This window comes from Corvus brachyrhynchos, unplaced genomic scaffold (genome assembly GCF_000691975.1).
Source record: "Corvus brachyrhynchos isolate BGI_N302 unplaced genomic scaffold, ASM69197v1 scaffold61, whole genome shotgun sequence".
NCBI lineage: Eukaryota > Metazoa > Chordata > Aves > Passeriformes > Corvidae > Corvus > Corvus brachyrhynchos.
Window position 1 is genome coordinate 4,660,187 of NW_008236478.1, and position 27,077 is coordinate 4,687,263.

The 27,077-nt window shown below is 36.9% G+C and overlaps 1 protein-coding gene across 1 annotated transcript; it reads left to right on the forward strand.

Moving 5' to 3' along the window:
• On the forward strand, positions 1-26,991 carry TBC1D12 (TBC1 domain family member 12). The gene is made up of 12 exons (XM_017726042.1): positions 1-2,580; positions 14,180-14,295; positions 15,974-16,056; positions 17,687-17,804; positions 18,145-18,251; positions 18,865-18,945; positions 20,428-20,522; positions 21,210-21,281; positions 23,123-23,251; positions 23,579-23,688; positions 24,812-25,070; positions 25,312-26,991. The coding sequence occupies exons 2-12, from the start codon at positions 14,204-14,206 to the stop codon at positions 25,378-25,380; spliced, it is 1,215 nt and encodes a 404-aa protein (XP_017581531.1). The 5' UTR covers positions 1-2,580; positions 14,180-14,203; the 3' UTR covers positions 25,381-26,991.
• Positions 26,992-27,077: the final 86 nt, after the last annotated feature.

A 27,077-nucleotide genomic window follows, 5' to 3' on the forward strand; every position in this document is an offset into this window, starting at 1 on the left:
ATACAGTGACAGGTTGCCATCAATATTAAATGCAGCTTTCAGCTTCTACAAGTGCTAGAAGCAGTGGAGTTCAACTGCCAAGTAATCCTGGTGGTATTCCATAGTAGGTACAGAGACTGGATGGTTATTGCTACCCATGAAGTCAAGAATGGTACTCCAGAATGCACCTTCCTGCATACCTGCTTTTGGGGGTAAAGGTCTTCCCTAGTTAGGTTCAAATACAGCTGCTGCAGAAGTTGCAGATTTAAGGGCAAGGCTGTGGGGTAGTGCATAGTGGCATGTTGTCTTTAGAAAACGTCTGTCTTGTTTTGTTGATGATTCTTTGAATGCTCTTCTTTCCCTCCTGAAGACAATGTAAAACACTGTGAAAGGTGTCTTGTACTTGTGAAATGAGCCTTTGTTATTTATGTAAGCACACTCTTTTTTTGGTCTTACTGAGTGGATCTGTTCATTTCACTAATGGTGTGCAGTCCTGGGATTGACTGAGGATAGTATTTTTTAAAGGCATGTCTTTTTCACTGTTCCTCCTTTCCAGGCTTTATATCAGAAATCACTGTCTTGGAGTTTCTGAGTGCTTACTTCGCTTCCACAGGGATGGGCTAAGATATTGCAAGTTTCTCTGATGGGGACAGAGTTGTGACATGTGTGGTTATCAACCAATGCTTACTAGAACAACTCATGTTAATTAAGTTATTATTAATAGCAACAACTAGATTCCATTGATGACAAACAACTATTCAAACCATGCAACCAATTATTCCCAAGTGTGCTTTCTCAGTAACTGGGTTGGAACAACATCTGGGAGACTTCCACAGAAGTGGCACAGTGTACTGAGACACCAACAGCTTCCATCTGGGCATTCCAAAAAAATCTCTCATGGTGTTCTCTTTCATCAGGTGTGCATGTGTAGTCCTGTACTCCCTGTCTGCTTATAGCAACTGCTTCTTGAATGCAGTTTTTTTGTTTGTTTGTTTGTTTTTTGACAAGCTGTTGATGATGATGATAGTAGTGTGCAGCAGTGGCCTCAGATGGAGTGAAGAGAGTCTTGGTGTTCTGGGTTTCTTGATTTTTCCTGGATTCCACAGGACCACCAATCTTGAGCTTACCAGTTTTTGGGAGGCTTCCATGCTCTATCAGTATCTACTTCTCCATCTCTCCAGTTTGCTGGTGGCTAGATCCTCAACTATGCCAAATATACAGTCTGTAGAGTTCATTCACGCAAACTTGTACAGAAGGGATTTTTGACAGGCATTTGCTCGTTTCCCAAATAACAAAAAACATTCTGGGAACTAAAAAGATAGCTTGTATTTGAAGATCGTACAATGCCTTAAAAACACTAACAGTTCCTAATTGTAAAACTATGCTGCCTGGCTAGAAACCCTGACAGCACTGGAATTTAAGAGCCCTGAGCACTTATCATCCAGATTGTGGTTGTTGAATCACGCTTCTTTTATCTGGGCAAAGCCAACAGATTGTTTGCTGTGTGTGTACGTGACTGCATCCAATTTGAAAAGGAATTATATTTTAAAATACAGCAAATACTTTAAGTGAAGAAATCTGGGATCTCTTTCCAGAAGAAGAGTGTGAAGTTAGCTAGTTAACACTGTACAAAAACATCTTCCACTAAAAGTGCTCCATATTCTGCTCTCTGAGGTAAGCTTCCTGAGAAATAACCTTACAGACTACTGAGCTTTTAATCCCTTTGCGTTATGAGTTTCTGGAAAGTAACTTTCCAATATTCAGAATAAATACACTTCTTTCATTTTTAAAGCACTCGTACATAACATGCTCTGTGGGAGCTTGTGATTGGAGTCAAATAGTACAGCTGAGTATCTGACAAGTGGTCACTAACACGGTCTTGTGATGGTTGGCTTTCTAAGAAGTAAGAGCAGTGCAGTCATCTGCTCTTTGAGTGTAATTGCTATAGGCACTGCTAAAGGTTATCTGCCAAACCGAAGCTGTGTGATTGTTCCCTGGTTTTCTAGTCCATGCTATGAAAGTTGAAGGTGAGAAGATTGATAGAAGTAATAATTCACCATTTTAAAAAAACCTCTTCAATTACAGCGTTTTTCAGCTGTTTTCATTTCAGTCTCCCAATAAGTTAGGAAGATACACTTAAAGCAAACCCCAAACAAAAGTTTGAGAGTCTGCTGTATGCTGTTTATATTTAAGGAAATGCCTGGTATTACTAAAAAAAGCTCTGATACTGCATAAAGTAGTTTAGGGGTAAGGTTGAATGTTAAGTACAAATATTAGCATCAAAGCACCTGTAATGAAAGATGCTCCACTTCAAATTAATTATTTGAAAGTAGAATGCACTATGCATTTTCTGAGCAGTAAATCTCTACAGTTCATCCAAGTGATAAACTGGCGGGGAAATTGAAGAAATTTAAGTGGGCACAATATACTTTTATATGCTTATAATAAACAAAAGGAAAACCTTCCTCTCTTTTCAGAAACTTTTTCACTAAAAGGACAAAGGAACTCAAACCTGCTGTCCAAAGTGCTCCTGGTTGGAAGTTGTTTGGAAAAGTCCCACCCAGGGAAAACCTTCCAAAAGATTCCAAAATTATCCAGCAGGTGAGTAAACATCTCACAACTCTAGGTACGGAAATTGTAAAAATGACACCCAGGCACTGCATTTCTCTGCTGTTATATCCACATTGGTGTTGTATGACCATGGGGTGCTCTGAGAGCACTCTTTTGGGGCTTTGCTTAAATAATAGTAATTACTAAGGAATCTTGTATTTTATGATTAGCTCGTACATTCTTCAGTACATCTCAGTACTTACAAAAAGTACTTACAAAAAGGTGGTGGTACATGTTCAAAAAGAATGTAACCTGTTTTTGTCAAGACATTAGAACTTGTATTAATTTCCCATAAATTTTTGTCTTATTTAACATGGTATGCTGCAGTCTGGCTCACTTTTACATAGTCATCCTTGCCTGGAAGACTTCCTATGTAGGTAACTTGTGACAAATTGCTTGGAATTCTGAAACAAGTCATCTTTTTAAATTTAAAGTGTTAATTTCACTCAAGATACTTTGTTGCAAAATAATATTGTATATTGAACTTGTTTTGGAGCTACTGGGATTCTTCACAAAGGTACCTCTGATTTCCTTTCTCTGTCACAAAGTTGCACTTCCATATATTTGTTCCTGTGGAGTCTGTCTGTGGTAAAATAATACTAAAATGTCAGTCTTCACAGGTGAGCAATTGGTAACGTATCTTTGGTGTAATGTTAGCATGCAAACCTGAAGCTGAAACATTAGTTGACATAAGAAATATGAATGTCCCCTGTGTTGGTTAAAACAGTAACTTGAATCTCTTGAGAGCTGCTTTCTCTGTCTCCTTTCTTGAATTCCAAATAAGCTGATGTGTTTGCCAGGTGCAAATGGCTGTGAATGACGCAGTGTTCAGTTATCTCCTTGAAAGAGCTTTATGGCAAAGAGGGTGTTTTGGGAGCAACTAAAGTGAAAAACGAGAGAATCTTTTTGAAGGAATTCAATGCAGTGGGACTTGTGACTCAATAAAATGTTGCAAGAAAATGATGAAATTACAGAAAGTACAGTCTTGTCCGTTGAAACTACGTGACCTTTAAAGGTCCCTTCCAACCCACATCATTCTATGGTTTATACTGTGAAGTAAACTGAATGCTTCTTGTACATTTTCAAATACAATTTTCTTTTTGAATGTTTTTCCTCTTTGGGTGGGAGAGGGCAAGCATTCTTAGTTTGCGTGCAGGTGGATGCTGTTGGCCTTGTGCTGTGAAAATACTGTGGTAAAATCCAGATGTCTCTTCCATCCTGAGAAATGAAGAATCTGCACAATGCAACGTGTCATCTGCTTACTGTTTTCTAGTAATGAAGATATTTGTTCTGGAGACCATGTTATAATAGAATGGTTTGGGTTGGAAGGGAGATCTACTCTCCCTGCTATGGGCAGGCACCTTCTAATAGACCAGGTTGCTCAGAGCCCCATCCAACCTGACAGGGATGGGGCATTCACAGCTTTCCTGGGAAACCTGTTGAAGATGATGATCTGAAGAAATTGTCCTACTTTCCTGTTCCATTGTCCCTCAGTGATTGTGTTTGTTTTAAACTGTAGTGTTCCCATTTTTTTTAACTTCTCCAAAGTGTCAGAAAAGCAAATGTATTACAACAATGTATCTTTAACCATGATTGAGTTGCTCCTAGTCATGTGGTTTGTGCTATAATGTTTGCCAGATTAGACTCACTGCTGGATTTACATGATCTTGAGTAAAGTATCAGTAATGGCTAATATTTTTAGCTTTCTATTTGGCTAAAGCATGCATGGTCTTTAGATAAAGCCTCATGAGCTAAGAGGCACAGTTACCAAAGGGGAACCAGCCTGACAGTATGCTCTGCACACAGTTAGAGCTACATACCTAAGGAAATTGGATATTAAACTGAGAAATGACCCTTATGTCTCCATAGTTAGTATATGTCAAATGTCTTGCACGTGTGTTTAGAATTTACTATATAGCTCCTTGTGCATATGCCTTTGAAGAAAAGCCAATGGTTTCTTTCGTTGAAAAATGTTCAAATTTGCTAAGTTGGTGATGGGTTAGAATGAATATAGGCACACTTGGTTATTGAAGATCAGTGGGGAATAGCATCTTCACTTTCAAATGGCTGACTGTAGTCTCTAGACTAATTCCTCATTAGGCAGAAAATGTGAGTGAAAAGAATATAAGGCCTTGAAGAAGCTAATAGAAATATGATTCAAGCTTAATATGTTTTGTTCACATGCAGTTCTGTGAACCTGTCAGGTTACTTCATAACCTGCATGGAGTGTGTCTCAAAAGCTGTACTTCGACTTTCTAAATTAGAGTGGAGGAATCAAATGTGTTCTGAAACAGAAACCCCACATTTTCCCCCAATTTTTCTAGCTCTCTGTGGTCAGAACCATGGTTACTTCTTGTTAGCCAGCTTTTGCACAAAGAACTTTAGGTGTAAGACTACAAGGCAGTAGGAAAGCTGCCTGTGAGGGAGTTTATGGTAGTCTATTGTTAGCCACAAATCTTGCCGTTCCCGAACATTATTTTTCATGGTTGGACATGGTCCTTTCACTCTGCTGATGTCAGTAGCCAGCTTTGGGAGGGTGCAAATAAACACTTGATTAAGGAAACTCAGTAATGAGTCAGCATCCTGCGTGTAGAAGATGAGATTTTAAGAAGCCCTGTTGCAAGAAAAATTAACTCACAACAGGAAAAACTTTGCAATTAATAGGATGAGGAAGTCTTTTGGATAAGGATAATACTTACATAGAAGTTTTATGGCAATATCATGAAGCATGAAGTACTTTCATATTAGTAAAACTGAGAAATTGCGTCACTGTAGATTTACAGCCAAAAGACTCTAGTAGGGCTTCTGTGCCCCTATTCCATCCCGGCTGAAGGAAGCCTCCTTTGTTCTCTTTGTTATGGTAAGGATGATGTAGTAAATTGCTAATTACATTTAAATGAATGCTTGTGGCTCCCAGTCACTGTCTATCAACTAGACACTGCTGCATGTGCCTCTCCAGAGAAGTCAGGTAGTGATTGTAATATCTTGAATAACCTCCAAGAAAATCTGGAAACCTGATTGCGGATACTGTTTCAGACATTTTTCAGATGACGATGCCAGCCAGCTGTGCCTTCAGAGACTGCCTCATGAATATTATTGCAAATTATTTCTTTGCAAGCCTCTTAGCCCGTGTAGAAGATGATGAATGTTTTTGTGGCACAGCAGCCTGTGGGGTTTGCCTGCACGGTCCCCGCAGCTGCGCTGCCTCGGGCGAGATGCGCTTGCTCAAACTGGGTCAGAGGTTGAAAGTTCTTGGCAGCTGCATCTCCCCGCTCGCAGCTGCTGGCATGCTCATCTCTCATTGGATTTAGAACTGCCCAAGCAGGATGTGATTGAGGCCAACTCTTTTGCTGGACATCTCCTTCCTCTGGGCTTCTTTCCTTCACTGTTTTTTTGAAAAGGGAAAACAACTCCCCAGGACTGCAAATGTCAAATACATTTGATGGTTTTAGGAAGTGTGCCTTTTTTCATGAACTGCAGCTAATAAAACTAGCTATTATAAGAAGCATGTTGTCATTAATGATGAGTTTGGTAAATTCTTTTCAGTCTGTACAGAAATCTGCTTTAAATTAGACTGCTGAAATACTTTAATGCAGAAGCATTTAAAGCAGAAACAGACTTGTGGGCTGATATATAACATTTTGGAATGTATTCACTAAAGTCCGAGTTCTGTTTAAAAAGGCAAGCTCAATTTCAGTTTTTGTGCTTACGGTTAAAGAAAAGAGCTTTTAATCTATGGTAAATTTTTTTCTGAATATTAAGTCATTAAGTTTAGCTTACTTTATTAAAGCAGGCATGCATACCTTTTATTAATTTTATTAATTTGTTTAAATTACCCTAGTATGGTGGGGTTTTTTTCTAATATGCCTGAATTAAAGTAAACTCAAAATATGCAATTACACGTTGCAAAATTTAAAAAAAGTAAAATATACACCAAATTAGCTTTATCAGCAGTTTTAATAACACTGTTCTCAGTGGCAGCCTTAAATGAAGTGGAAAAATAAAAGCTTCTTTTCTACTTAAATCTGCCACACCATTAAAAGCTTGCAGTGAATTTAGAAATGACTGCTTATTCAGAAGTGAAGCCATCTTTTCCAATAGCTGTCACCTTGTGTACAAAATGGAAGGCTTTAATCTTAGGCCTGTAAATACTAGCTTTGACTGGGTCACTGTTTTACATCTAACCTCTGAAAATGTGCTGGGGTAGCTCTGAAATCTTTACAAAAAATAAATACTTGAGGGCTAAAAAACTTTAGTGTCTTCACTTGCGTATTTTTCCAGTGTTGTTATCTCCAGTCTGAGATCTAATGGAGAAATTGCAGTCACTGGTTCGGCAGAATTCCCGTGGTTTCCCAGGGACAAGGGTTTTCAGAGGCTTCTCTTCAGAGGAGCAGATGTGTTTTGAATCGGTTTTTGTATGACTCAAACCTTCTAGCTTGCAATATTAACTCTTCCCTCCAAACTTGGTTGTTAGAGTTTAGAAGTGCACAAAGCTCTTAATGCTTATAAAAATGTGTATGTGTGTAAACAAACAATGTAAAAATTGTAAACAAACCCAAGGACTGACTCTCTCAGAGAAGTTGTAAAATGCTTTTTCACAGGAGTGGTTCTTAAGTAGATTGTTATTTAGAGGTCATGTTGGCTCACCTTGAACTACTACTGGAGAAAAGAGAAAGGCAAGACTTCTGCCTGTTTGCCAGATACAGGGTAGAAACACATTGGTAACAAACTGCCTTGAAAAAGGACAGATAATAAATGGGGGTATTGGGTCTTGCAAGGAACCTGTAACACCTGAATAACAATTAGTCCTACCAGAAGCAGTGAGGAGGCTGGGATGGTTTTCTTTGTAAATGCTGTAGCAGTTCAGATTGTCAAGAAATTTCCCACGATTTGAGAATTGCATGTAGTTAATAAAATATCTATTCTAGAGGTAAACCAAAGACATTCCCCAGAGTTTTAGATTTCATCAGTGATGATCTTGTCAGTAAATGGTAATGAAACTGGTAGGACCTCAGAGTGACAAATGCTTTCTTTTGTTTTGCATAAAGGCTGTAAAGTACAGTTCAGCTCTTACTGCCAGGACATTCCCAGTTTGACAAGGGAATGTTGTTAAGGAGAACTTCTTACTGTGTCAGTGCTATGTTGGTGGCACAAATGAAATGGGGAATCAGTGTTTTGAAAATAACATGGAGGTATTGAGTCTGCTGATGTGAATTCTTCTGATTGCTGTTTTTTTTAAAAAACAAAGTCTTTGAAGACATCTACAAAGAGTATTGAAGCAACCTTTCGTTTGCTAAGGCTTGAAAAATAAAGCATAGGCATTGTATGTATTTTCATTTCTGTTCCTGACAGTTGCTGTATTTGGAGGAAACAAAGAATATAAATTGAGGTAATAAAATTATAGAACTTATTTTGCTTTGATTTGGTGGGACATGATATTTTATTTTTTGGTCTGCTGGATTCTCTTTATGGGATCCATCCCCATCTATGGGGCCTTTGAATTTCTTTAGCAAAGCATGATACATGGATTTTTTTCTTCTCTTAAAGAACTGAGCATTTGTGGGTTAAGCAGACATGCTGCTGAGCTTGAGGTGCTGAGATAGCAAAATTATCATCTAGGCAGGCTGTATCAAATTCCAAAAGGATAGGTTCAGGTGGTAAATCTGCTGTCTTTCATGGACATTTTTGTAAAGTGTGGAGTTGTGGGGTTTTTTTGTTGGTTTGTTTTAATATAAACCTTATCCTTCCAAGGCTGGCATGGTACTTCAGTATTGGAAAGGAAAAATAGTATGGCAAGGGAGAAGAAAGACATTAAAATTATTTCTGTTATTGGGGTATGCATGGTACAGAACACTGTAGATATATTTTGTTGAATTCATGATAAAAATCTGATTTTTCCTTCTTCCAGGCGGTATAATTCAATGCTTAAAAGCAGTGGGCTGTGTTTGTCACCTCCCCTGCACCCCATCTTTTAGCTTGGCTTATCTTTCTGTTATAAAACCAGCTTTGACTTTTGATTGGAAATCTGCAGAGCCGTGGTTGTACAGGGTCTTCTGTAGCTGGGCTTGCTTTTACCTGGTTGCCTTGCTGCTTGAGTGGTGCTTAGAATCTTACTTTTAATGGAAGTGACTGTTTCTCAAAGCCTTACAGATACGTCTCAGTTCTCACCAGCTCACCACTAAGGCTGAGGTGTAGCCCACTTTTGAGCTTTCCGTTTAGAAATACTGATTATAACATGGCAGGGGGAAGCAGGGGACAATGTTTTGTTTTTCCTTTCCAACAGTGTGTACCTTCCAAGGCTAGTGGTTAAGTAAGACTAATATCTGTGAGTAGTGTGTACTAGGGAGACACAGGGTGTATCAGGGACTGCCTTTTGTCATGCACCTGGAGAAGCACCAAGGAAAAAACATCCCTTTGGGCAAAGGTGCTGAGTACTGAAAACATAAAACATCAATTAAACCAGAAAAACAATCTAGTCGATGTCTGTACAGATCTTGCGCGAGTGGGAAGGCTTTGTATATGTGTCTATTTCGAGAGCTGGAAAAGGAGGAGGGACAGACACATCCGTGTTTTTTCAAACACACAAGATAAATACTCTACATGTGAATTTAAATTTTGGCTTGCATGTTGCTGTATTGTAATGATCTTTTCCTTCATTTGTTCACTAAGGCTCTGCTTCTGTTTTTCTTATTAGGATGACAGTTCTGGCAGTCTTGCGTCGATATCTGCTCTCAGTCTATTAAACGCAGGGGTATGAAATTTAATATATACTTTTTCTAGTTGTATTCGATGCCGTGCATGGGACTGTGTAGCACTCATTGAAATAGAACAAACATCACATTTTCACAGTAGCATGAATATTTTATGGCACTAACCATCAACTCATTAAAAACCATTAGTAAAATAAACAAGTTTCACATGTGAATCTCACTAACAACTTGAAGTGATAGAGTATTATTGTTTACTGTTTATATTGCATGTTCTTGAATAGCAAGAAATAGGTAATCACAGAGCTTGACAGTAATTTACTTCTATGTTTGCTGTGCCTCATTACTTAATGGTGAAAGTTGAAAGGCTGATGTGTAGTATTTTTGAACACCTTATTAAATTTGAAAATTGATATATTAGAATCTTTTTTCTGTCACTAAGCCACACAACCTATTAACAGTGGCACTTCAGAACTCCAGATGCTTTTAATCACTATTTCCAATGTGAAATTGGAAACCTAGAAAAGCATAGCTATTGAAATTTTTGTTACATTTTACATTATTTATTTGCTGTGTCTGGGATCCTTCTGAAATTGCACATGTCCATTACTTTGTAAACTTTTTATGTAATTCTGCACTCTATGCTAAACATGAATAGCACAGATTGGCTTTTTAGTTCTATGGAACTGTGAAACAGAGCAGTCACGTAACTGCTGGTTGATTCTGATGCCTGTGGTACACATTACATGGCCTGACCACTCTCAGCATGTCTTTATTGAGCCCAGGGCTGGTGGCTTCTCATAAACAAAAGAAGATGAAACTTGATGCACCTTATTAAATATCCAATTGAGGAAAAAATACAGCAAACAAAGAATTGAAGGTGGATGGTGTTAACTTTGGAAGATTGTCCTAGAAACTCTTAAGTGTCTGTTTGGTTGTCCTTTTGTACTGTGGGAAGATTAGTATTTTCTTCTCCATCAATATATTTATTCTTTCTATTTCACCTGCAAATTAGGCAAGAATGTACTGTTCTGCCTGTCCTGACAGCATCTGGAATTCTTATTTCTGGGAAGGTGTCTAGTTTATGACTCACAGAATTTTTCAGTGACATCTACTCTTGCTGTAAACACTTCTTTGTTTATAATCACCTTGTAGTCAGTGCTAGCTCAGCAATTTTAACATTTAACCTGGAGGCAGCGTGCATGCTGGTGTAAGATTATGCATTAGCAGAAATTCTTCTTACATGGATGCACTCCTAGGTGATTCTATTAATGCTTCTATTCTTGGATGATCAACCTTAATTCAAATGACAGCATATAATCCTTCTGATGATATATCTAGTTAGCTGTACGTCTTGAAAATAATCATATAGATGTTTCATAGACCCATCTGCTGCAGTCACGTGTGTAGAGAGGAGAGAGGTTTAAAACCATTTGCACAATATATGGCAATCCCCATTCTCTTTAGTCAGCAGAAGTCACAGTTGATTGAATAAAATCTGTTTTAGTATCAGGCTTAGCATTAGAGAGGAGAAAGCATGTTAGAAGAAACTGTCATACACAGGATGTTTAACTGGAGTATTAGTATGCCTTGACATCTACTTTAAATAGAGGCAATCCTTAAGATAGGGGAAGTTTATTCAGTGTTGTGTTCTTTAGTTGCATAAATTCTCTACATGTCAGATGCCTTTCTCCTCCAGCATACTTAAAACATAATTGGATGTTTGGTGTTTTGTCTGTATAATTGGTACTGTGAGAACTTCCACAGTCCTTGTAACCAAAGGCTTTTATCACTCCTTCCCAGGAGTTCAACTTTTGTTGCTGGATCATAAATAGATCAAACTTAATTCCAGATTCATGTTAAATTTTATGGTTGGTATTTATTCCTTTACAGCTGTATAGTTTGGCCTCTGTAGATTCAAGTTTGTCTTCTAACACTGAATCCCTGTGTTCACACTTAGCTAAATATTTTATCCCAACAAGCATACCCTACTTCAGGTCTCCTAATGCTTTTGGAATGCTGCAATGCAGCTGGAATTCCTTTCTGTAAGGACATTGGCTTACGTGTTGGAAGAAGAGGCTATGAGCAGTTACTTATAAATGTTACACAGAGCAATCCAGTGCTGTTTAGCGATACCTAAAATTATTCTCAATGGTCTGTCCTTTATGGTACTTCAGCAGAAGGATGACTGAAACTTCAGATTTGCATGTTTTCCGTGTAGATATCTAAAAGGTGCAAGCAATAAAGACCTCTGTGGCTTTTGTTTTGGTTTGGTTTTTTTTTTTTCTCTTAGAACACCAGGGCATTTTTGTGGTGTTCTTTGCTGTGGTGGTGGATTTTTTTGGGGTTGGGTTTGTGGTTTTTGGGTGGGATTTTTGTTGTTTTGTTTTAAGAAGATACTGTTCGAGATATTTTTATCTTCTTAAACAAATGCAGTTTATAAGAAAAAGACATTTTCCCAGCCCTGGTTACCTGTCTGTAGGTTAATAGGCTTATCTATATCTCTGCAAGAATAAATACCAGAAATGCAAGTCCCTCCACATACCAAAGCACTCTTAAGTATATTGTCACAGTGTTTTCCAGAAAAAACATGGTTTCAGCTTGTTACTGGGTTAATTATTGGCAGTGGATAAGAGGCTGCAGTTCCAGACATAGTAAGAAGATAACTGGTTTTACTTTATATTAAAGCTGAAATTTGCTTTTCTTTATTTTGTAATTGTGAAGTGTTCTGGAATTTTCAATAAATGCCTGATACGTTGCAATAAAGATTTTTAAAAATAACCTTCTCTTAAGTTTGTGAAACCATACATGTGACACTTCCAAAATAATTTTTTTACATATACAGGTTTTTACATAATCTTGAATCTTAGCTGTCAACTGTTCTGTCTTCTGGCACATGCCCTGCATATTAAGCAAGTGACAAGACATTTGACTTTAAACTGTATTTTACCTTGTTATGGGAGAGTATTAGCTCACATCTTTCAAAGTGAAATTTAATGTCAGCTCAAGCTTTTTAGATTCTGCATCAAATGCACCATTAAGGATATTGGATTCTTTACATCTAGTCATACAAAGTATTCCAGAAAAAAAATTGGTACTTTATTTGCGTAAGTCCTCCAGACATCTGATGATTGTGGGATCTAATCTTCAAATAAGTTTTCTAGAGCACAGGCTTTTTGAGGAAAAAGCCTCTTCCTTTGGAAGGTTCTGATACTTTGGAATGTATTTCAATTTGGGGAACGGGCAGCCATGACAGTTTAAGCCTGAGGCTATTTTTGTCTCTGTTTTGACTCTTTCTAGTAACACTTATAGTTTTCCTTCTCTGCCCATGTGATCTCTATTTACAAAACCCAACTGTTCATGATGTGTACTTACTTTCAGAAACACAGTTGGATGATGAGTTCTGCCTTTTGTGAAAATCTCTGTTGAAGAATTTTTAATTTTTGGGTTTTTTCTTTCTCTGTTGCTTTGGAAATAGTGTATCAGTTCTTAGCACAGGTGATAGCTGGAAGCACTAGCATTGTTCACATGTATTGCTTGTATTAAAAAAGGTAAGTGGCTTTGTTTCTGATGTACGTCTTGCAGTGGTTTTTTTTCTTTTTTTTTTTCTTAAAAATTTGCATACAAGTTAGATATGTAGCGATGTTGGAAAGGTTGCTGATGTTTGAGCTTTCTCACCTCTGACCACTAAATGAACTTGATTATGTGGCTCTTGTTACAAAGGAGAATATGGAAGTAAATCAGAACTTCTACCAAGAGTAGGAGGGATGGCATTGCTACTGTATGGCAGGCTGGATGCTGATCTCGAGGTGTTATCACAGGATACATTCCTAATTTACAAATGTACTGGAGTGTCCTGAGGTATACAGCATGACAGGAGTACAGATGTTGTTTCTGTTTTTAAGTGGAATGAAATAATTTAGGCTTAAGAATATGTGTATTCATTCATATGGTGAACATGGATTTTTTTTGATTTTTCTTGTGCTTGTGTGAATTACAACAGAACTCTACCAATTCTGTGTCCAGTTGTTCAAGGTACTTGTTTGTATGTGCTGAATAGTGTTGATGCATATTATTCCATTAATTTGGTAGCACATTTTTATTTACAGAGGCTAAAAAGAAGGGGATGTGAGATTTGAGGTTTTTATCTGGCTCCGTTGAGCTTTTTTCCTAAATATTGTGTCATATTTCTGTTTTGTTGAGTTGCTGTTGTGGTAAAAGGGTTAGAATTCTTTCTTCCTCAGAATCTTGTGTGTATTGAAAGCAGTTAAATATTTCTTTCTAAGTAGATTGCATGTGTTAACCTCGGAGAAAGGAAATTACATGAAACAGACTTGTAGTGATAAATACTGGTATATTGTCACTGAGTGTAGTGTAGGTGGTTCTGGTTAATGTGGGTGTGATTGTGTTGCTAAAGGCCTCAGGAACATGAGGTGTACTGGATCTTAAAGGGGGCTAGAATCAGGAGGAAGAAACTGGGAGAGACAGATGTTCTTGATTAGTGGTCTTTGTTGTTAGTGCTGGGTTTTTTTTTTTGTCAACTTTACATATTCATATACTTGTGCACTAGCTAGGCTGGGAAGATTATGCAGATTTCTTTACTACCTGATCCTGGGATGCTCAGCTGTAATATTGAACTAGAATAGATCAAAGGTTAAGTTGATACAAGAAACTGCTTTCTCATTCATCTTTACTTAGCAGTCCTGGAAAGCTGCACTGTTGCTATCAGCAATTTCAAGTTTTAGTGTTTGCTGCTTGCTGTCTTATTAAGTAATGTTAAAATATTTCCTATGACATTATTTATGCATTAAGTAATACTGTGCTTACTAATTTGGAGTGAGGCTGAAAGTTGAAATTTAATTTTTATCAATAATGTTGTTTAGGAATATGAAGCACGGACAGGAAGAATGTATAAACCTCCACCCCCATCAGCAAGACGTAAAAATATTGAATTTGAACCACTTTCAACTACTGCTTTGATTCTGGAGGATCGACCAGCGTAAGTATGATTCTGCTGTGCAACTGAATGACTGAATTTTAGATACATTTCTGATGAGCTAAAATTCACACGTCTTGTGTGAAAGAATCTTTGTATTATTCTGTCCCACATAATAGCCTAACAAATACTTCCAGAAGTATTTGTTAAGTGTATCACGGTCTATATGAGGAATTCTTTCTCACTGTAATGGAGGCACCATTCTGTTATCTACTGTATATCACAGCTGTCTGTGGCCATGCTCTGGGCATCCTCAAAGTCTTCAGTAATTTTCTTGATCAATTTAATAAAAAAACATTAGGTAGGTAATGCCTAAAAGTGCACCTGAAGGCAAGGAAACAGAAGGTGAAGATGTAACAAAACTCACATTAAGTACAAATAAGAATAGTAATGAAAAATGGGTAATAAATTGGTCAGTATTTTCAGCTATACAGTCTTCAGCAATTTGAAGAAAAGAGAAAGGACCTGCTGACTAGGAACGCAAGCTGAGGAAAACAAATGGAGCAACACTTTCAAATTGCACCATGAAAAAGCTTGTGATGGCACTGTTAAATGTTTGCTCTAATCACTTCCAGTTAGGAAATGGAAAATAGAACATATTCGTGTTTCTTTCAGTATTCTCTCTAGGGGTATATAAGCTCATTCTGTGCTAAGACAGAAATATCCTGAATGGAATTATGGGTTGCTATGAGTATTTGTTTTCATAAATGCATTATTTCTTTTACTGTATGGTAGAGAGTAAGATATGCAATAACTGGATTGCTGATGTTTTTCTTTACTTTCATAGTATTACAATTCACAAGCTAGGATAAATATACTTTTGCAAATGACACTTGTTTCAAATTGGAGTGCTATCCCAAGTGTGTAATGTCTTGCTGCAGTCTAGCCTTTGAAAATATATTCTGCACTCACTTTCATTGACAATATTAATAAGTGATTCTGTCTGCTTGTATGAGAGGAGAGAGAAAACTTTTTTAATATTAAAGTGATAAAACTGTTTTGTATTTATTTTGGACCAAAGTAGACTAGAGATTGGGTAAGAGGCTGAGACCAAACACTGTGTTCTAATTTGGTTTGAAGTGAGTTTCCTTGGTCAGGAGGTAGTGTGTTTGGCAATTAGGGGATCATTATGCAGCCGAAAAACAAACACATTTTTATCTGGTGAACTTTTAGACTGCACCAAGCTTCCTTAGCTTTAGCTCTGACATCAGTAGTGATCTAGCCTTTCTTCCTTTGGGAAACCTATCATCTTTTGTGAGAGTTTTAAAGGGTTAACTACAGTGATTAAAAACCTTTACCTTTTATTGAAAATATGTCATCATAGATTTCATATGAACAACTGGAGTATCAACAGGCAGGTATATTTAATGATTAAAATACACATGGGCAAAAATGCATTGGAATAAATAACTATATGGTATATCAGCATTTCCCTTTTGTCACTTCATTTGAGCATCATTCCAGGTGTTCAACAAATTTAATAACCTTACTTTGGGGGAAGCTCTAGGAGAACCAAAAACAGGAGCAGCAAACATCTAGTAGTTCTCTACAGCTGTCACTGGAACACTGGCAGTGTGACAACCCCGGAATTCACCTTAGAGAGAAACCAAATTTAAACCTGTTCTGAAATGGTCCAGAATGTCATTTGTGTGTATTGAATTCAGGAACAACTTGTTTTCAGAAATCTTCCTGCCAAATCAGTGGAGGAGGCTTTACGTCATCGACAAGAATATGATGAGATGGTGGCAGAAGCAAAAAAACGAGGTATGTTAACTGCCAATAATCACTGTAATTCCTCTCAACTCTGCAGCAAAAATAAAGTAAATCCTGGCTTGTAGGCAAGTAGATACATTAAAGAACCTCTTGTTTAGTATCGGGGTTATTCTGTGGTGCATAGGGGCACGCAGTTTAAAACAGAGCTCAGTTACAAAATTGTTATTCTGCTACAATGAATGTAGCTGGGTTCAGAATGCAACTTAACCTTTCATTTACTTTTTTAAGGAAAAACTTCCTTTTTTTTTTTTTTTTTTTTTTTTTTTTTTTTTGTTAAGGTACTTACATAATGTGGTCACCTAGAAACTTTCTGGATATTTGGACTCTTTGTTCAAGCTGTGTTGCTACAGTTGCCACTAAGGGCCAAAGTATAATAAAGCTGACTGCTTAAAGATCTGGTTTCTTAAGAATTTCAGATCAATTTCAATGTGAAGAGAGATGAAAACTTTGGGGTTATTTTTCAATCAGCTGTACCTGTGTGAACCTTTTTACTCCCACTAGACATGATTAATTTAAAAAACAGATTTGTAGTATCTGGTACTGTGTCAATCTATGAATAGTTGTTGAAAGGGCTTTTGTAGTCTTGTGCCTAGTATTCAGGGAATAAGCTATTTTAAGAACCTGTGCTGCATGTTTTACTTGGGCTGTTGTCAGAGATACAATCTTCTGAACTGATTGATCCTCTATGGATTCATGGCAGCTTACTTTGAAAGATGTAATAAGAAATCCATGGCATTTGACAATGCATTTCACTCTGCTCTTGTGATGTGTATCTTTTAAGTTGTGATCTGTCGTCTGTGTTCTTTACTAACAGCATCTTTGGAGGTTCAGCCATGTGTAGTGTTTTCATGTGTGTGCCCTGGTTTATTAACTGTTGCTACACACCCAAAGCTTCAGTAAAAACTTGATTAAGCTGGTCGGCCATATCTGTTTACCAGGGAGGGCATGTTTACTCTCTTGATGTGTCTAATGCATGCTTAAATAGAAAATGTCTTGCAGTTTCACAGTGGTTCTAAGTGATGTCAGGAGAGCACTGCTCTGTCCTTCTTTTAGCCTTTTTAATAGGAGGAATCTACAAATGATCCTTTTTTAACAGAAGGCAGGACATTGTTCTCTTGTTCAGCATTGTGACTTTGTCTTAGGTCTTTAGGTCCTGTTTCCAGAAAAGAAAATACAGAATCCTTTTAGGTGGAAGCTTCAGTAAAATTTGAATAATTTTAAAATGGGTGTAGAATTGCACTTTTAAATAATAAAATTATCTATAAATATTGCTGATTAGTCTAAGTAATAAATAAGGCTCAGATAGAATATGGTATGAAAATCATGAGAGGAAAAACAGCGCTGATGATGTCCTTGCTTTTTAGTCATCCTGTGTACTGCAGAAGAGAATTCTCTGAGTTTCCTAAACTGATTTTTGCTTGTCTAAATCACTGTATTTGAACAACTTAGCTTAAAATAAAAAATGTCCAGAGAAATACACCTACAATCAACAGAAATAGTATGTGCAACTGTAATTTACCCTTGATCTTTTAGACACCCAAATACTTGGGTAATAGCTGAAAAACTTGCCTAATAATTTCTGTGCACTAATACAGAATTATTAACATGTTATGCCTAACAGAAATTAAAGAAGCACATAAAAGGAAAAAAATAATGAGAGAGCGTTTCAAGCAAGAAGAGAATATCGCTAGTGCTATGGTGATTTGGGTCAATGAAATACTACCTAACTGGGAAGGCATGTAAGTAAAGTTCTATTTTGTAAATGAGGCAAGCGTGGTTTGTTTCTCCTCTGGAAACTGAGGACCCACATACCTTATTTTCCTTTTCTGTGTTGTCAAGAAGTCAGTTTTTGTTGCCATGATATAGTGTGAGGTCATTACAGAGCAACATGAAACGTGCTTTCTGGGAGCTGAATGTTTGGGGGTTTTTAATGGGGCTTTAGCATACACAGAGATCCTTGAATACTGATTTGGTAAATAGTATGTTATTTTGCTTGTAAATTGCCCAGTGATTTTAGAAAACAAGATGTGCAATATGTGCCTTTTTTCTTTCTTTCTTCTCCCTGCTTCCATATATTAGGCGTGCTACCCGAAGAGTTCGAGAGCTGTGGTGGCAGGGATTGCCCCCAAGTGTTCGTGGGAAGGTTTGGAGTCTAGCTGTGGGAAACGAATTAAACATCACTCCTGGTATGTTCCTAACAGATCACATGTTAATGCTAAATTAAGTTGGTTATTTTCAAAGAAAAAGGTACAGTTTTGTTTAAAAAAATATAAATCAGGGTATATTTTTCCTGAAGAAATGTATTTTGCAAGGTTAGGAACATTTGTGTTTTACAATTAGACATTGTAGCCTCATAAATTATGGAAACAAGGTTCAAAACCTGCTTACATAAACATTTAGTATTAAAAGAATTAAGGTAGTGCTTCCCCCCAGAAAATAATTATGTTTAAAATTGAGAATTTGTAGCTTTGCTTTCTTAAGGGGGTGAAAAGGGGAATTGCTTTATTTCATAACTAATGAATGATGAATTGTAAGCATTTTATTCACAAAAATAGAAATCTGAATCATGTAAGGCATGATTTCCCTGTCATAATTAGCATGTTCACCTCAGCAGAAAGCACAATACAGTCCACACTATAAAACTGTGTATAGTGGTAAACATCTAATAGATTCTTCTCCTGCCCTCAGTGATGAAACCAAGTAACCAGAGTCAAGAATACTTAGCATGCTTTTATCTTGGATGGGTGCTTTTCTTACTACTTCCTTTTTGGTTATTGGTTTTGTTTTGCTTTCTTGCAGAACTTTATGAAATCTTCTTGTCAAGAGCTAAGGAACGATGGAAAAGCTTCAGTGAGACAAGTTCTGAGAATGACACAGAAGGTGAGATCTCCTGAGTGCTCAACAACTCAACTCAATTCACTTTTACAAACCCAGGAAGTCTCACAAGTTCCTCTGCAATTGCAGCATTAGGAATATTTGTTAAAAATTCTCGAAGTCATTCCCTACTTAAATGTTTGCTGTCTTTCAACAAGTCAATGAGTAAGGGGCTTGGCAGTACTAACTGTATCAATAAATGACACATTAAAGTAGTGCATGTGCTACTTTCAAATTAATGTTTTCCTCTGAAATACCAAGACTCAGCTCTCATGAAAATGTTAGATGAAATACAAAAAGAAGAAATAGGAAACTACATTACAGTACATGCTCTTGCTTAGCTCTCCTTAGATGGCTTCTCCTTAGTTGGTATCCCTTCCACGATTATGGGAAAGAACAAAAATCTTCTATTTTTTAGTTCTGAAACTGAGAGGTGAAAAATAGGAAACATGACACATTTCAGATCCCACTTCTATTTCCTTGCCTGCCCAGGTGGCCTTTCCTCCCAAATCTATGAAGTGGAGATATTAGCACTCTTGTGTGTAGAATGCAGTTTTGCTGTCTCCTGTGGATGTTCTTTCTGTGAAAAATAGTATCAGTGATGTTTTTAACGTTGGATATACCCTTGTTATAAAGGTTAACTCCTTGTGCTGTTGATAAATATTTTTTTTAATGCTGCCCTGTGATAGTGTCTTTTCCATTACTTCAGTTGTTTGCACTTGCCATAGCCAGTTTGACTGTAAATTATTTGGTTCTTCCATAGGGATACCTCTGTGATTCATTTGAAGGTTGTCTAGAGACAAACAATTTATAAAAAATTCTGTGTATACATGACTGTAAATATGCTTATCCTTGGAAAACATGTTTGTAATGCCTCTTGGTCTGTGGGGTGGCAGTTTCCTTGTTCTGTTGTTGTGGGGGTGTGGGCTGTCTGTGGGGGAAAGCTTAGGTAATCTGTTTCTCTTGGAAAGGTGGTAGTTCTGGATGGGAATGAAGGGAGAAAGGGCTATTTTAATTGTGCCGGATGTCCTGGGAAATGTAATAATAAGGGAAAACTTGAGAGTGATAGAATTTTCATCTCTGGCTGAAAAGCAAGCAAGCTGATAATGCTTACTACTAATCTTTGGTATCAAAGTCTGGAAGACCAACTATCATAGTTTTAGGAAGACTGGAATGAAATGCTGCTTTCCAGGCTTCAGCAGAGCAGGTTCTGTTTAGCCTGTTCATCAAATCGTCATCTTCTGCTTTCCAGTTGGCTCTTGTCTGATTTAAGCCCTCTGAAAGAGCTTTTTCCCCAGGTGCTACCTTTTTCCCCACATCATCACTAGTGTTTGTATCATGTCCCTATGGCCTATTCAAGGGTCAGCAGAATTTTTTCTGGTGGTTCTTGAGTGAATGCTGCCTTCTTTATCTTTATGTGCCTGCAGGAGTTTTGTTCTGAAGTTTGTAGAATTTATCAGCTTTAATAGGTGTTGGTTTTGCTTGCAGATGCAGGTGCCTCTGTTGCTGATCGTGAGGCCAGTCTGGAGCTAATTAAGTTGGATATATCACGCACATTTCCATCCCTGTATATTTTCCAGAAGGTGAGATTCCTTTAAATTTAGTTATGACAACTTTAGAATTCTGAATAGTTAAACAAGAAAAGAAATACAACTGGTCAAATACAGAATATTTTTAGGAGCTGTTTGGACTTCTTAAATGTTTTTAAGTGAGAATAAAGTAGAGACTTAATGATGGACTATAAGAGGTTTTTTTTCTCCTTGAAAATCATTAATAGGAGATTCCTATTAATGATTATGAAACTACAGGCAGAAATGAGAATATTCTCACTGCTACAGAGGTCTTGATGCTTTCTAGTACACCATTTCAGGCTTTATGATTTTTATATAGCTATAATATGTGCACATGCATGTATATAAAATAACAGATAATATTGTAATATGGTAACTTGTGCTGCTAAGTATTAAAATATCCATTGTCTCTGAAAAGGAAAGACCAACCTTGGATCTGTACCAGATATCCTCATTTTCCATTATGTACTGATTTCCACTGAATTATTTCATAGGTTTGTTGTTACTTTTCTTTTAACATCTCGAAAGCATTTGTGGTAATGCTTGGAGTAAAAAATGGTATTATTCTAGATGTGAATAAAGCAACAATTCACTGGCTCACTTGCATCTTAAAATATCAGCTTGTTCCTTTCCTATATTTTTAATATGATTTTGAAAATAATTTTTTTTTTTTCTTCTTCCACTCTCTCCTCCTATTAGGGTGGTCCTTATCATGATCTCCTGCATAGTGTTTTAGGAGCATATACATGTTACAGACCAGACGTGGGATATGTAAGTATTTGATGTAAAATGTTTATAACATAGCAAATAAGCTTAAGATGTCATGTATTAAAGTATATTAAGTAAATAGGTTTTCTAAACTTTATGCTATTAGCACTTAAATAAACTTTGGCAGTTATTTCCTAGCAGTCACCATGGTGGTAGTTCTTAGAGATAATGAAATAGCTGAAAATGTACTGAATGTCAGTGATGGGTGTATTACCTGGCTCACATGGAAAATTTTAAATGGATGTGTTCACAAGGCATTATAGTTCTGACAGAGTATCCACAGGAAAAAAACTCCATAAGACGTTAGTGGACTTCCAGTTAGCACTTCACTGTTCTTACTGTTGCTTCCACTGTTGCCATTTCCATAGTGATACTCCCTGCTTCACTAGTGCACATCCTAAAATCCAGAAACTCCTCCTTGGTGTCTTGCTGACACAGAATAATCACTCCCTCTGAGTTCAGTGAAGATTAGACAGTTTTTAGTGAACATTACTCTGTTTAAAAACAAGCAAAAAAAACCCCAAAAAATAACTGTCAAAATCCCCTGAACAAACCAACTAAACCTAACATCTCTCAGAAGCTTTTCAATAATGCTTACAGAAGCATTTCAATAATGACCAATAATTAAGAGAAGGATTTTTTTTCTTCTTTGTTCCTGGGGGTATCTAGGAACATCTTTCACAAGCTCTAATGCTTTGGGGCTCAAAAACACTTGAGAAGTTTTAAGTCATATCCATGCAACAAAGCATTATTTAGCACAGGGTGTGTCTTCCTCTCTAAATCAGATATGCTTGGGACTCTGCATAAATAACTAGTCGGTTTTTCATGTTCAAATGTTTTTAGGCCTGAATTCTGTCATCTGTGACCTCATTTTTGGAGACTCTCCCATATTTTTTAAGTGAGATTACAAACTCTGCAGGTTCTGAGACTGCTTGTTCCCAGGGTAGAGTTTCAAAAGGAAAATAAGTAATTTTTCATGGATAAGTCTTCTCTTTTTCATTAGAAATACAGCTAGTCTCAATATTTCTCATCACTTTTTTTTAATGTTAATATGGCAGTAAATGTAATGTAATCTTATTTCCACACCTATTTATCCCCCAGAAATGAAAAGCTGATAGACTATTTCCGATGCATATCAATATTCTTTTCCCTAGTTGGTTAAAATGCTGAGTGCATTCTTTTTTTTAATGAGGAGGTGGCAGCATGAATGTTTAGAGACAGTGGAATAAAGATGATTGCAATTGAATTTGGTAAAATTATTGTTAGCATAATGGGTATTCAGATCATCACTTAGCTACAAGAATCATGCTCTTCACTTTTATTGCAGGCTAAAGTGTTTTGGGAGAGTAATGGTGGAAAAATGTAAACTTGCATTGCAGCTAACCACCAGCAGTAATTTTATATATTTGAAAAAATACGGTTTGGCAAGTGGAGAGACATGTATTGACTGTTCTGAAACAGAATTTTGTCTCAATTCCAACATATCTGTCTGGGTCTAAACTGTCCCATATGTGAAGTTTTTCTCCATGACTGCTTTTCCCATAATTTAACAATGAACTTGAGGCCAGGTTTTGTCTCTCATGAGCTCTGCATTCACCCTGTGTGGTTTTAACTTTCTTGTATTTCAAATCCTGAGGACTTGTGGTCATGAGACCTCCCAGAGCGTCTGAACTGCTGAAATCAAATTGATTGCATGCATAAAAGTAATTTATCCATGTTGTTTCTATTCATCTGGAAATGTTATGCAATGGTATTTGATAAATTGCAAACAGTAAATATTTCCATTTCCAAAGATGTACTGAACCTACTCACCTATATTTGCCTGATGCTTTTCCCACTTGAAGGTACAAGGGATGTCCTTCATTGCTGCTGTGCTCATTCTCAACCTGGAAGAGGCAGATGCTTTCATTGCCTTTGCTAACCTTCTAAACAAGCCATGCCAGCTGGCCTTTTTCCGTGTGGATCACAGCATGGTATGCACAGAGTTTCCAGTTTTGAACCGTAACGTTCTTTTGACTTGAAGAATAGTTGTTTTATTGATGACTTCCTTTTGTCCTACTGAATAATGGAGAACTTTAACTTGTGATTACAAAACTGAGAATACCAGATACTAATCCATAAAACTCATTCTCATGTTTTGATTTCTCTTCTAGAAGCATTTAATAATTTTACTTATCCTAAGGAGTCACATTGTGCTGACATTCTCAGTTCTTGGTGGGGTTTGTGTTGGTTTACAACTAAACATTCTTCTACAATGAAACATAACATTTTGCTTATGATGTGCTTTACTATCTCTACAGATGCTGAAATACTTTGCAGCCTTTGAAGTGTTTTTTGAAGAAAATCTACCTAAATTGTTTCTTCATTTCAAATCATACAGTCTTACTCCAGACATATATTTGATAGACTGGTGAGTTCACAGAACATAGAAAACCTAGCCTTAGAACTGTCAGAACACTGTCTATTTTGCTATAGGTTTTTCAGCACTAGAAATAAAGCATTAAAAAAGGCATTCAGTAGGTCTTGTGAAATCATGATGAACTGTTTTGTGCAACTGCAGTTCCTCTGGCAGGCTTCAAGCTTTATTAGAAGGGATGTATTCAGTTAGAAAATGAGACAAACAGGAGTTCTCTGTGTTCATTTTCTTGTTGCTGCAGTTGTGTGACATAAGTAGGGGAGAGGAGGCTACTACACCATAGTAGTATGGTGTACTGTGATTGTAAGTGACTTGATGAAATGAGCATAGTCAGCTACTGAAGGAAGTATAACTATAGGAATAGAGACTTTAAAACAGAGGGAGGATGAAATTTAGGACCTGGTTTGGGGAGGAATAAACTTGAAAATACAGTGAACAGTTTGAAGTAACGAATGTTCTAAAGCGGAGAGTAGCAAGCTGTGTTGTTTGTAATGGAAGGTAGTAATGCAGGCACCCATGAATCATGGGCGTGCTGTCAAAGACAGACTATCTGTTTGTGTGTATAAGGATGAGCTTCATATAGAATTATTATTAGATTTTTGTGATTTTAATGTGGATAGAAATTCAAAAATGTATCACAGAAATGTAGCTATTGATTTATCATTGGTACGTTAGTGGGATGCAGCCCTCTATTGAGATGATTTATGGCTTTAGATTTAGTTTAGGAAACAAATGATGAACAGAGCTGTTAAACAATATGGCTTAAATGGGAAAGGTTAGGTTACACAGTTGTGATCTTTGTTGCTTATGTGTGTTTTATACTCTGAGTACTAAGAGGTTTGTAATTTCTTTAGCCAGAGCTTTCTGAAGTAGATGACATTCAAATGGAGGATTTCCTGTTGCATAAAAACAGATGGGTTTCAGAGTACAAGTCCTGATTTAAAAAACTGGAGACTTGTGGATCATTGAAATAGGGGAAAAAAATAAGATTGTATGAAATAACTTGTCATCTGCTTACACTGAACTAATGTAACTGAGATTTAAAGGAAGTTGTCTTTCCATTTTTCTGAAATAAGTTGTAACTGTTCCTATTTGTTTGTTTTTTACTCATTTGTAGGATTTTTACACTCTACAGCAAGTCATTACCACTTGATCTGGCCTGTCGTGTCTGGGATGTTTTCTGTCGAGATGGAGAAGAATTTTTGTTCAGGACAGGATTAGGAATCCTGCGGTTATATGAAGATATTCTCCTACAGATGGACTTTATTCATATAGCACAGTTTCTAACAAAACTTCCAGAAGATATTACATCAGAAAAGCTCTTTAGTTGTATTGCAGCTATTCAGATGCAGAATAGTAACAAAAAATGGGCACAGGTGAGTTTCTTGGAGAGATATATATATATATCAGTTAAATCAGACATGTCAGCACATGAATATGTGGGGCTCTTCTCTTCATAACTATTTTATGCTGCTTGTCTGACTCCTGAGCCATGGGCACTTCCTTTCTAGTGTCTCATTCTGGAAATTAATCTCCATGCTAATATTGTGGTGGTTAATCTTGATAGTATTAAAACACTGGCAGTTTTTATTTTCATCAAATAATTTACTTTTTCAGGTCTTTTCCTCACTGATGAAGGACAACAAAGAAGGGGACAAGAACCATAGCCCAGCACCAAAAAGCTAATGTGGAGGTCAATTGGAAATGTGGAAAACCACTTGATGACAAAGAAGTCTTCACATCACTTCTGTATGGAAAAAGCACTATAGAAAATGTGAAAATGAGATGGAAAAAAGACACAGCTCTCAGTGGAGTAATGAACTGATGAAATCTTCACCCTTTTGCCAGTATTAATTTTTGCCATGGGAAGATCTGATTTCACACAGAATACTAAAACCTATGAGACTGAGAAGCGGGGAGTTCATATTTAATACTTTAAAAGAATCAGCTCAATGCAATAAACATTTGTAATAACTTCTGTTGGTACTTTAAAAAAAGTTTTTGAGGCATAACTGTTTTTACAAATACCGCAAAGGCACTTTTTAGAGGGGATGAGGGAACTGCTAAATCTTAAGGCCCCTGAACTGCTATCCAAACGAAATGCTTTGGTACAAACATTACCTCCACAATTAACGATTTGCAAGTATTGAGGACCAAATAAGGTGGTTTGGTATGTTTATGTGCAAGGTGGTTAAAATTTGGGAAGGGGTATTGTCTTACTTACTTGTTTGGTTGTTTTTTTTTAAGTTGCAGCTTCGTTCTTCAGTCTGGGCAAATGTAATTAACTCAGGAACCATAGATGTATTGTGCCCAAACCTAGAGCAAAAATAATATGAATTTTGAACAGTGGTAAGAACAGGGCTGCTATTTTCACTGTACAGCTTTCAAAGCAAGTGGTGTTTAAGCATTTGTTTTGGTGTATTGGTTGTGAAGTAAATGGAGTAGGTATTCTGTGAAAGGGTTTTGTCACCAGAAGTTTTATTTTGTTGAGCCATTTCCAACTAAAAAATACTTGTATGTAATGGTGAACACTAGAAAATGACAAGGCTATTTACAGCTTTTGTGTTTTCAAAGAAGCAGCCACTTTTAACACTTGGAAATAATGCAGACACAGAATTGTTTTTGAAACTGTCTTTTTATTTGTGTGCAATACTGAAATCCAAAAAGCATCTGGTTTAGTGATAACTTAATTCTTTAACATCTTTTAACTGTGAGACATAAGGTCATACTGTATGTGTCACGGCAAATATTTTCAAACATTTCCTGTTCTTGAAGATGCTGTACAACAACCTGTGGTTGTAGGGGACAGAAATTTAAAATGGATAGCACTGCAGGTGAGGAACACTTGCACTCTCTTGATCCATTTTTTGCTACTATTTAATGTAAATAAATTCCTTACATGTGGGTTTTTGTAACTGGTCCCTCTGGAAATCAAGTAAAAATTACCATTATGTATTTTTAAGTGCAGGAGGCTTCCAGTTGTCCGGTGTTTTAAAAGCAGAGTCTGCATAATCGGGGTAAAGATTTAGTGTGGTGTAACTTGCATTGCTATCTGGTTTAAAAACTACATATATGCTACTCATAACATTACAATTTGAAATGTAAATGTCAGATTTTCTTAACTTATGTATTCACTACTTTAATTGGATCCGATTTGTCTTATATTTTTGTGTTATCTTGTACAGTTTTCTTACTTTTCAACTATAAATCTGTATATAACTGTAAATAGAAGGATCAAGCCTTCCTTTAAGACCACTAGTAACAATTCCTGTGTAAATAAAACTTAAGCAGATGCGCGCTGCTGTTGTGTTCCGTTCCTGTGCCGTTCGCTGCGGGCCGGGCTGGGGCGGGGGCGGAGCGCTCGGTCAGCGAGGGCGCGCTCG

Coding starts and splice junctions, on each gene's coding strand:
- TBC1D12 (XM_017726042.1), top strand. CDS start 14,204: ATGTATAAACCTCCACCCCCATCAGCAAGACGTAAAAATATTGAATTT. Junction 14,296..15,973: donor ATTCTGGAGGATCGACCAGC/GTAAGTATGATT, acceptor ACTTGTTTTCAG/AAATCTTCCTGCCAAATCAG. Junction 18,252..18,864: donor CGAATTAAACATCACTCCTG/GTATGTTCCTAA, acceptor GCTTTCTTGCAG/AACTTTATGAAATCTTCTTG.